The 12,082-nt window shown below is 37.1% G+C and overlaps 1 protein-coding gene across 1 annotated transcript in view; it reads right to left on the bottom strand.

Moving 5' to 3' along the window:
- The window catches only part of KNL1 (kinetochore scaffold 1), a 61,104-nt gene that overhangs the window by 5,509 nt on the left and 43,513 nt on the right, over positions 1-12,082 (bottom strand). Inside the window, 8 exon segments of the mRNA XM_032593666.1 lie at positions 2,788-2,888; positions 3,586-3,687; positions 4,435-4,474; positions 4,637-4,714; positions 8,128-8,215; positions 9,711-9,811; positions 9,814-9,826; positions 10,811-10,901. Coding sequence (XP_032449557.1) covers positions 2,788-2,888; positions 3,586-3,687; positions 4,435-4,474; positions 4,637-4,714; positions 8,128-8,215; positions 9,711-9,811; positions 9,814-9,826; positions 10,811-10,901 — 614 coding nt within the window.

The following is a 12,082-nucleotide window of genomic DNA, read 5'->3' on the forward strand; positions in this document are numbered from 1 at the left end:
AGAGCATGTGAAGAGAGAAAGACAGAAGAAAGAGAATCTTAAGAAGGGTCCACACTCAGTGCAGAGTTTGACATGGGGCTTGATCCCACCACCTTGGGATCATGACATGAGCTGAAATCAAGGGTCAGATGCTCAAGTGACTGAGCCACCCAGGTGCCCAAGCAGAGTGTTTTTTTAATATAAGCAGCTAAAGGTATATCCTTGAATCATATTATTTTTTGTGAATGGTAAAGACTCCCCCTGAGACTGCTGAACTACACTTACTGACAGGCCTTTGAAGGAAATTTAAGGTGTAGTACCTTTATTTTAAATTTATCAAGGCCTCCTCCTTTAACTCCTAAATTTTGTGCAAAGATACTATTTTCAGACACCATACAAAAAAATGACTATGATCTCTTCACACCTACTTTCTTTTTATAAATACAGTGCAAATGATTTATGCTCTTAGGATTACAGTAATGAGTTTTAGGTAGCCAGGAGAGCTGCTTCCTCCTCCAAACTCTAGAGTTCTCTCATGTTTCTCGAATTCTGATTCTTTTCATGTTATTGAATATTTTCTATGTGTTAGGCACTGGGGATACAATAATGAGACAAAAAGACACGATCAATTTATATTCTCAAAAAGCTAATAGCTCAGGGGGATACACAGATAATTGCACAAATAAACATACCAAAAACTACAACTGGGAATAGGCACTATTAAGGAAAACTGCGGGAAGCAATGAGAAAATATATAAGAGGAAGGTAACTAGTAGAAGGAATGGGTAAAAGGAGAGTCAGGGAAAACTTTCCTGAGAAAGTGATAATTGAGCTGAGCTCTTAAGGATTACTGGCAGAAATTTATTTAGTGGAGAGGGAGTACTATGGTATGAATGATTGTGTCCTCCCCTCAAATTTGTATGTTGAAATCTTAATGCCCAAGGTGATGGTATTAGGTGACAGATTTTTGGGGAGGTATTTCGGACATGAGGGTAGACCCCTTATGAACGAGATTAATTAGGGTCTCAGAAGAGACCCTAAAGAGCTAGCTTGGACTTTCAGCATATAAGGATACAATAAAAAGTATGCGCCCTGGAAGAGGGCTCTCACCTGAGCATGCTGGCATCCCAGTCTTGGATCTCCAGCTTCCAGAAATGTAGAAAATAAATTTTGGTTGTTCATAAGCTACCCAGTTTATGGCATTTTTGTTATAGTAGTCCAAATGGACAAAGGCAAGGGAAAGGGCTTCCAGGCATAAAAAAGATCATTAGGAAGGTCCTGCAGAAGGATGGAATATGACTGACCATAAAAAGACAATGATCTTTTAAAGAAATGAAAGAAGGGTGCCTGGCTGGCCAGTCATCAGAGCATGAGACCCTTGATTCTCAGGGTTGTGAGTTCACGGCCCACACTGTGTGTGGAGCCTACTTAAAAAAAAAAAAAAAAAAAAGGGAAATGAAAGAAATCCATGTGCCAAAGTGCAGAGAATAGTTTAAGATGAGGCAGGAAAAGGAGGAAAAATTAAATTCTTGCAAGATGTTACAGTGCATAGTAAATATTTTGATCATTAGTCTAAGAGTATTTGGTGCATAATCAGATTTTTAACAATCCCCATAGCTGCAGGAAGGAAGATGAATTGGAGGGGAAAAGGAGAAGATCCAGAAAGGCCAGTTTGAATGTTATTGTAGTCATTTGGTTAGAAATGACTATTGATAGGAAATGAAGAAAAGTGGATCAGTATTAAGAAATTAAAATCAGTAAGTCTTATTGATGATTAGATATGACTGGCAAGGGATAAAATAAAGAGGTAAAGAGTGATTCCTGTTTTAATTTTGGACCTGGACTAGAGCATGTGGGTGGCTTGAGCGCAGAGTCTGTTTGGCATTCTCTCTCTCCCTCTCACTCTACCCACTCCTCCCCCACCCTCTCTCTCTTTCAAAATAAACAAGCAAACAAACAAACAAATAAACATTTAATTTTGGACCTGGACTGAAGTTGTGGATATTCTTTGAGAAAAGGAAATTTTAAGGAGAATCATGTGTAGAGGCTGGAAAAATGTGAAGTTTGGTTTGCTATGCTGAAATTGTTTCAGAGAAAAGACCTAAAGACACCGACAGGAGCCTCTTAACAAAATAGCTAGGACTCTGTCCAGTTACCATATAGTGATTCCAAAGACTCTGTTAAGCCTACCAATATATACAGAACTTCCAATGAACTTTTTAGGTTAATTTAAGTACAAAAAAAAAAAAATATATCAAGGGGTGCCTGGGTGGCTCAGTTGGGTGAACATCCAACTTCAGTTCAAGTCATGAACTCAAGCTTCGGTTCGTGAGTTCAAGCCTCACAATAGGCTGGCTACTGTCAGCAGACAGCCTGCTTTGGACCTTCTGTCCTCCTCTCTCTCTGCCCCTCCCCTGCTCATGTTCTCTCTCAAAACAAAACAAAACAAAACAAAACAAAACAAAACAAGTGTCACCAGCCATTAGAGTAAGTCTATCAAAAAAGACAGATGGAAAAAAGGAAGCCAGAATAAATAGATGCAAATAGCATATTGATCCATTATTTGGATATGTAAAATTTCTTTCATCTAATGTCATTCAACAAAGGTCAACTTTCATTAGTTGAATTTTTATTTTATTCTCTATCTAATAAAATAAAATCCTATTATTGTAAATTAAAATAATCGCTTCTTCTAGTGTGCTTTCATTTCATTATGTCAATAGTTATTATTGTAGTAAAATAAAGACTGGACTCCTTAGTGAGTTTATCCATACATTTTTCTGCAGAGGAATTACTTTTGCTACTCACCTGCTGGCTCTCCAAAGGTGATGGTAAGTTCTATTGTGTCATAAAGAAAGGTGAACACAGCTTGATCATCACTCCACTCGATGACTTCCCACTCAGACACGCTGGAGAGAAATAAACAAAGACAAAAATTTTTTTCTGAAGTAAAAGAAGAGGAGAGTTAACTTTTGATACCACACAAAGAGTGCCAGCAATATTTGCTGAAGTTTTTTGCTGGCTTGGGAGATAATCAAATATTTTGATTCAAATACAGTGAATGTACAAATATGCTTTTGAAAGAATTGACCCAATTTTGAGTTCTGCATCAGAGAAAACCCAAGTTTGGGCAATATAAAGTGTTAAATATTTTAAAATGATAATTTCATAGCTTTCCCACCTTGTATACTTTCAGCTTGGTGTTGAGTACATTGACTCTTTTTGAGGTTGTATTGTATTACGGGTTAAAGATAGTGATACACAGGGGCATCTGGGTGGCTCAGTCAGTTAAGTGTCCAACTCTTGATTTTGGCTCGGGTCATGATTTCAAGGTTCAACGGTTCAAGCCCCGGGTTTGAGTCCTGGTTTGTGGTTTTAAACCCCATGTCAGGCTCCGTGCTGGCAGTGCAGAGCCTGCTTGGGAATCTCTCTCTCCCTCTCTCTCTGCCCCTCTCCCACTGTATGCGGGCTCTCAAAATCAATAACTTAAAAAAAAAAAAAACAACAGTGATACATGTTAAAAACACATGTCAACTGCTGTAATAGGTTAGCCAACTACAAAGGCACAGGGTAAAACACAAACTAATGACACCTGCTTTTCCTTACCTCAACTGATCCAGTAGCTCTTCAGTTCTATTTGTTTGTTTTTGCACGAAGTCTATTTGAGCAAGGGTCTGCTCTTTCTGTACTTCCAGTTCTAAGAGATTTCTGCAAATCATAGCAGGTAATCAGAGAGATAAGGCTGTTGTCAGAGAATTTGGACTCCATAAAAATAAAAGGTTTATGAGAAGAAGTCACATGCTAGATGGCTCCCCAGTGAAGTGAATGGCATCCATTTTTGTTTTCTTAGTTTTTTTTTTTTTTTAATAAGCATTAATCTAGAAGTGAGGGTCTAATTAGGAAAGGCTTAAACTAATGGTTCTCAAAATTAGGATCCATGAAGGTTTGCATCTTTGACGGTTTGCATATTCTTTAATATTATTATTAAAATTTACTTTTCATTTTGGGGCGCCTGGGTGGCTCAGTCAGTTAAGGATCCGACTCTTGATTTCCACTCAGGTCTTGATCTCATGGTTTGTGGGAGTGAGCCCCGTGTTGGGCTCTGCAGTGACAGTATGGAGCCTACTTGGGATTCTCTGTCTTCTTTCTCTCAAAGTAAGTAAATAAACTTAAAAAAAAAAAAAGTACAATATAAAAACAGTTTAATGCTAGGTTTATTTTCTTTAAAAGGATCCCGATATTATTCAAGCTTGAGAAATACTACCTTGGATTAATGCCCCGTAAGTGCTTAGAAAACACTGCCAACTAAGACAGGTCAAGTTCAAGGTGGAACAGAAGCCCTGAGTCAGTCTTAATTCAATATTCATGTGCCTAATCTTGTCAGTTTTTAGAGGTAGGAAGCCATTTAGCCTTGCAAAGTTTAGCCTATTTTCTAACACTCCAGTTGAAGCTGACCTTTGGAGCTCTTCTTCTTCAGTTTTCAACTGTTCCAGTTCTTTAGGGAAAAAAAAAAAATCTGTCAGAATGGACACATTAAAATGTTGCTACAAAAAAATCATCTGTTCTATTGAAAATTCTGTTATCACTTTATCTCACCTAAATAAACAGAAAATAGCTTGTTTTTTTCCCCATTTATCTCCTTAATAAATTCAGTTACCTTTCTCTGCAGCTCTCATTTCTGAATTCCATTCTTCCATAGGATTGTCTTTCTCTTCATCCTCCAAATTCTTAGTTTCTAAGTAGGCAATGTGCATTAGAATAACTCAGTCAAAAATAACCAGAGATGAGAAAAAAAGATGGTCCCAAAATGAAGTGTTAACAGTATTTCACAAATAGTCATCATTCCCCACCTTTCCTTGCCAATAAAGCACTGAGCTATACTTATAATTTCATACAAAGACTTGCTTCTAGCGGCAGACAAGTGAACTCTGAGCCACATGCAATGATCTCCAACAGCAGCTTCTCATAGGCCACTCTGAGGTAGAAATTGTTTACATATAATTGCATATGTTGAAGTTATTGTTAGGCAACCCCATGGACAAGAAACAGGAACAGATACACATACACAAAAGCATGTGTGCACATTTCCAATAAGTACTTAACTTCTTACATTTACTCTTCATCTATTCAAATTCCATTTCTACATTGCAGCCAATGCTTAATACTCTTCAAGGTTGCTCACTGTTCTCAGAAAAAGTCAAACCTCCTTAAGGGGCCCTCCTTGCCCAGGCCCACAAAGCTGACATCTCCAGCTTTATCTGAATCATGTTCTCTCTTGCGCTTTCTCTATTCTAGCCAACATTGGCCTTATTTCAGATCCTTATACTTGTGACATTCTTTCCCATAGAAGAACTTCTGTGTGTGTTATTCATATTAAATAGTCTGCTTTCCCTTCCTCACTTTAAATCCTCCTCATTTTTCAGATCTTAACTTAAAAGCCATTTCCACAGAGAGAAGCTCCTCCGGACCTGACTAGGTTAGATTTGTTTCAGGACCTTACAGCACCGTGTAACCTCTCTCACAGCACTTAACATAAAATTATTATTTTTAAGCTTATTTATTTATTTTGGGAGAGACAGAGCAAGTTGGGGAGAGGCAGAGAGAGACAGTGAGAGGGAGAGAGAGAGAATCCCAAGCAGGCTCCACACAGGCAGCTCAGAGCCCAGAAGGGGGTTTGAAACCACAAGGTTCAAAGCCATGAGATCAAGACCTGAGCTGAAACCAAGAGTCAGATACTTAACTGACTGAGCCATTCACGTGCCCTAAATTATTTAATTCTTATATTCTTTTCTAGATGAGAAGCTCCACAGGGCCATAAAGTTTTTGTGTTTAATCACCATAGTATTCTAAGCATTGAGCACTGCACATGGCACAACATAGGTATTCAGTACATTTGCTCAAGGCATAATGAAGGAATGAGAAAGAAATAGCTATTTGTCAGTGGTATCTAGAGAAAGAAGTGTGGTTTTTGGTATTTTAAAGATAAGAGAGAGGTGAATATATCCTTCAGAGAGGAGGCAGAAAGGTTGAACATGTAAGAGATAAGGGAAAATCAGTGATACGAAATTCCTGAGAAGAGGGGATGGAACTGAAGTTTAGGTGGAAAGATTGGTCTTAGGGAAAAGAAAGGAATGATGAAAGAATGGATATAGATATATAAAAGTTTGATTTGTTTGGAAGTAGGAAGTTCAAAAGTTCTGACCTAATAGCTTGTTTTTCGTATGTGAAGTAGAAAGAAAGGTAATGAACAAAGGAGTAGGGCATGAGTAGTAGGAGTCTAAGATTATGGAATTCATACACTCACTATCAATGCAATGTAGAAAACATGTACTAGGCACTTGCTCAATGCAAAGCATAGTACTAAGAACTCTGAAGGATATGGAGAAAAATAAAAGCTGATCTTTGCTTCCATGGAGATTACACATTAGGGAGATAGCTATATAAAAATAACTATAATTACAAGTAGATGTATACTACAAGAAGGACTAATAAAACAGCTACAGGAGCTCAAGGGAGATAAGGACTGCTTCCTTTGGTAGAAAACAGAAGGAAAATGCGTTAGCAAAGACAAAATAGCAGGACTGCATAGAGATGACAAGATTTGGTTGGAATCTGGGATGCATAATAGAAGAATAATAGTAAATCATGTAAGAAAGGAAGACCTAAAAATTATTGTGGAGAATGTAAATGTCAAGCTCAGGTGTTTGGACTTTATTGTTATAAATGGAAAGAAGTTTGTGAAGGGAGTAACATAATGAAAACTGTTCTTCATAATTATTTAATCTGGCAGCAATGTGCAGGTTGGACTAGAAGGAGGTAGGATGAAATTAAGAGTGTAGAAAAATTGCAGGGTGCCTAGGTGGCTTGGTTGGTTAAGCGTCTGACTCTTGGTTTCATCTCGGGTCATGATCTCATGGTTTGTGAGTTCAAGTCCCGTGAGGGGCTCTGTGCTAACAGTGTGGAGCCTGCTTGGGATTCTCTGTCTTCCTCTCTCTCTCTCTGCCCTTCCCCTGCTCACCATCTCTCTCAAAAAAATAAGTAAATAAACTTAAAAAAAAGTATAGAAAGATTAGTTAGAAGACTTGGAATAGCATGTCAGAATTGATGATAGCTTTAATGGGGATGGGAAAGAATACGAGATGCTGAAGAAGCAGATATGACAGGACCTGATTAGAGAGACTCAAAGACAATGAAAGTTTTTAGCTGTTTACAGTATGTAACAATAGTGATGCCATTAAGAGAGATGAGAAACATCATAGGGAGAGCAGATTTTCAGATTTTATTTTGGAAATAACAATGTCCTTAAGGTGCTTAAAGACATATTTGCATAAAGGTTCAGCAAGAAACTAGAAATGTTAAGTTTGGAACTCAAGAGAGAGGCTAAAGATGACCTCACTCAGAATAATTATAAGCTATTTAAGGGCAAAAATCTGTGTTTATAATATCTTTTTTTCTGAGGCTAAGCATAGTATCGGGCATGCAGCAGGTGTTCAACAAATGAAGAATTTAACTGAATTTGGAAATCATACAAACACAAATGTTAAGGCAGATGAAAGCATGAAGGAGAGAATATAGAAATGAGTAGATGATAAAATCTAAAGGCCTACAAAAGAATTTAGAGAGAGAGCAACAGAGAAGCTAAAAGGAATAGTCAGAAAAAAAAGAGTCACGGTAGTACAATATCATAGAGGTTTAGGGAGATGAAAGATTCAGAAGGAAGAGAATAATCATCAGTGTCAAATGATGAAGGAGGTCAAGATAGTTAAGGACTAAGAGCTTCTAAATTTGAAGATTATGTGGAATTCTGTGATTTATGAGAAAGCACTGCAGGACAACAATACTAACAAATCGGGAATATGAGAGGTCAAACTAAAAGGACAGCTATTTTCCAAATGGAGATAATAAGTTCATCTATTAAAAAAATAAGATTATAATCTAGGTTATGAAGAACTTTCTAAAGAGGTTTATTATCTTGGGCATCTCTTGTTGATTGTGTTATGGATGACCACAGGTAAAGAGCTTTATTTTGCTCTAATGTCTCAAATTGCTAATACAAGGCTTCAGCATAGTGATACCAGCAATCTGTACCGTAGGGAAGCTTTTAGGTAAAATTAAACTACCTTTGGGAAAGTGTTCAAAATACTTTACCTATTTCCACCTCAGTGAGACAGTTCTCAATCTTCTTAAGTATGTTGTTCATTTCATCTATCCTTGTCTGAAGTCTCTCCCTCTCATTCTAAAAATACAATTATTACACCGTTAAGTTAAACCTCTAAACAAAACACTTTAACATTATAAATGGTTAAACTTACTGACCTACTGCTTTGTCTATACCATGAACAGGCAAATCTTGAAACGAAGGTCAAAGCTTCAAGTCTGGACTTAAGATGTTTTTAAAAAGCATACATAACAGGCGTGTCAAGGTGACTTGGTCGGTTAAGCATTCAACTTTGGCTCAATGATCTCATGGTTCATAAGTCTGAGCCCCATATCGGGCTCTCTGCTGACAGCACAGAGCCCACTTTAGATCTTCTGTCACCCTCTCTCTCGGCCCCTCCCCAGCTCTTACATGCACTCTCTCAAAAATAATAAACATTAAAAAAAAAAAAAGGCATACATAACAGATTCATATAAACCCATTTTTTGTACTTTCCTTTATTCCAGCATTTCCATGTTAATATATATTACTTAAAAAAAAAAAAGAATTTTTTTAAATTAAAAAAAAATTTGTTTTAATGTTTATTTGAGACAGAGAGAGACAGAGCATGAATGGGGGAGGGTCAGAGAGAGAGGGAGACACAGAATCCAAGGCAGGCTCCAGGCTCTGAGCTGTCAGCACAGAGCCTGACACGGGGCTCGAACTCACAGACCGTGAGATCATGACCTGAGCCGAAGTCCAAAGCTCAACTGACTGAGCCACCCAGGCGCTCCCCCAAAAAAAGAATTCTTAAAAAAATGTTCCATGGTCAAATAAACATGGAAAACATTGAATAGAATTAAAGCATTTTTTGTTCTTTTTAGACTTAAAAAAAAAATTCTGAGTTTAGACTTTAATATGCTATTTTTTCTCCAAAGGAAGGATATGGCATGTGACATTTCTCAGAGTTATTTGCCAAATGAAAATTTTTTTATGAAGAGCCTTTCTTAAAGTATCATCATTTTGGGAAATGCTACTTTAAACATGCACACACAGGAGCACTGGTTGGCTCAGTCAGTAGAGTATGCAACTCTTGATCCCACATTGGGCATAGAGCTTGCTTGCTTACTTACATACATACATACCTAAAAATAAACATGCACATACATTCATAGATGGGTATGGACTATGAGGAAGATAATACTACAGTACAGTCCTTAGCAATAGAAGATCAGAATCCTACATTGTTTTACCTCAACATTTGAGATGAGACATAGGCCCATATTAGTAAATATATTCTAGAATTACTCAGATTTCCCTTTTTTTTTTTTTTTAAGTAGGCTCCATGCCTAACGTGGGGCTTGAACTCATGACTCTGAGATTGAGAGCTGCATGCTCCACTGACTGAGCCAACCAGGTGCCTCTGGATTTCCCACTTTTGATAAATTGAACTCCACCTCTTATGAACCATTGTAAATTTATGCCCAGGTCTCATTCACATGTCTCTCCGAAGAAACATTCTTCATATCCTACAACCACTATAAAGTAACTTTAATAGACCTTTCTTTCTATGCTGTTAGCTGTATCAAATTACCTGAGCTGACTGTACCAGCTTGCTGTAGAGAGCCACTTTTCCTTGGTGAGTGAAGACTTTAGTCATCTTGGTAAAACGTGACTTTATTTTGTTCAGGTAATTCCAAAGGCCTTCAGCTGCAAGAGAAAGTCAAGGTTATAATGCCCTTAAAACAAGTGAGTAGAAAAGGCAAATGGTCTGGAAAGGCTGGATCAGCTGCTATGTGCTAAGCTTTGCCCATCCTATACTGATTCCTAAGGCAGGGCATTTCTCATTTGCAAAGCTTAAAAAAAACAAAAAACAAAAACTCAGTCATTCATTTAAATTAAGTTAATCTCTGTGCCTAATGTGGGACTCAAACTCCTGACCCAAGATCAAGAAGTATGTGCTCCAAGAGGTTGAGAGCCAGCCAGATGTCCCCTCATTTGCAAATTTAATCATATTTAATAGTTTAAGAACAGAACAAGATTTCAGTTTTAATTCCTGCTTAAAAAAATTTTTTTTATGTTTATTTATATTTGAGAGAGAGAGAGACAGAGCACAAGTGGGGGAGGGGCAGGGAGCCAGAGACAGAATCTGAAACAGGCTCCAGGCTCTGAGATGCAAGTAGTCAGCACAGAGGCTGACACGGTCTTGAACTCACAAGCAGTGAGATCATGACCTGAGCCGGAGTCGGATGCTCAACCGACTGAGCCACCCAGGCACCCCTAATTCCTGTTTTTCATTCATTTATTCATATTACAAGTTAGAAAATAACAGGTTCTTAGTTAATTTAAAAAACTCTTTTAATATATTAGAGCACATATAAAATGTGTTGCTTATTATTTAACCAATTAAAGTAAATCTTTTCCTCATCTAAATCTAAGTGAAAGGAAAACAAGTAGGAGGAAATTCTAAATAAACTTCAAATATATTTCCTATTTTAAATTAGTCATTTCAGGTTTGAAAAATTATATATTAACAATTACTCATACATAATTAAATTAAAACCTTGATAACATATTATACCTGAGAAGTTAAAGAACTCATCACTAATTACCACGTAACAGTTACTTATTTCACAATAAACTGTGTTCAAAATGTGTATACTGATTCCCATTCAGAATATGAGACAAAAATACCTCCTCATCAGAGCAGTGTCTCATTTTTTCCCACAGGTTCCTATTTACATCAGTCAACAGTTTATCCTGGTTCAGTGCAGATAGCTTTAATCTAAAATATAGAAAAGTTAATTAATTAGCTCAGGGTTCAGAAGTCAGCTAGAATGAATCAACACAGATTTACAGGCATAATTAATTTGATTCTTCCTAATTCTTTTCTACCTTAAAAAAAAGGGGGCATTTACTCAAGAACAGTGGTCAGCTTCATTATTTCAACACTTGTAGAACAGTTCAAGAATGCTATGAATCATAAAAACTTCTCACAAACATTATTCTCAAGCAACTTGGTCTAACATGAAAACATGTTGCTTTTAAAGAATCTTTAAGGCCTATCAATGCGTAATTATTGTCAAGTTGTAGCTATTATTTTAAGTAAAAGTTCCCATTCAGCTCAGTCTTTCCACCTTTATAGTACAGCATTTGTAAAAGTAGCAAAGTTACATATTAGTCTCTTGTTAGTAAGTAGAATACATTTCTATCAGAGTTAGAAGATATTATATACAGGAGTATAGGTGTAAAATCAGATAGTAGAGCACATCTAAACATACTGCACATTGTATACAAGATCTTATTTTATTCAAAATAAAACATTCTCAGACAAATCTGAGGCACTCAACTCTTTTAAAAAACATGAAGATAAGAAACTTTTCTGTCTTGTTCAGTGATGAACACCAATACTTATTCTTTTTTTAAATTTTAAGGAGGTTTCACACCTAGTGTGGAGCCCAATGTGGGGCTTGAACTCATCACCCTGAGATCAAGACCTGAGCTGAGACCAAGAGTTGGTCGGATACTACCTGACTGAGCTACACAAGTGCCCCGAACCTTAGTACTTAGTATAGTGCCTGGCAGACAGTAGGTGTTCAATATATAGTTGAATGAAAAAACAGGATCAGGCAAATCTGTGGTGTTATAATTTAATAGCATCTTAAGTTTCTAGTTTTAAAACTACATAATTTTTTTAAAATGATTAAAAATTTAAAAAAAAATTTTTTTTTCAATGTTTATTTATTTTTGGGACAGAGAGAGACAGAGCATGAACGGGGAAGGGGCAGAGAGAGAGGGAGACACAGAATCGGAAAAAGGCTCCAGGCTCTGAGCCATCAGCCCGGAGCCTGACGCGGGGCTCGAACTCACGGACCGCGAGATCGTGACCTGGCTGAAGTCGGACGCTTAACCGACTGCGCCACCCAGGCGCCCCTAAAAATTTTTTTTAAATAAATATTTATTTTT

This window comes from Lynx canadensis, chromosome B3 (genome assembly GCF_007474595.2).
Source record: "Lynx canadensis isolate LIC74 chromosome B3, mLynCan4.pri.v2, whole genome shotgun sequence".
In the NCBI taxonomy this organism is placed as follows: Eukaryota; Metazoa; Chordata; class Mammalia; order Carnivora; family Felidae; genus Lynx; species Lynx canadensis.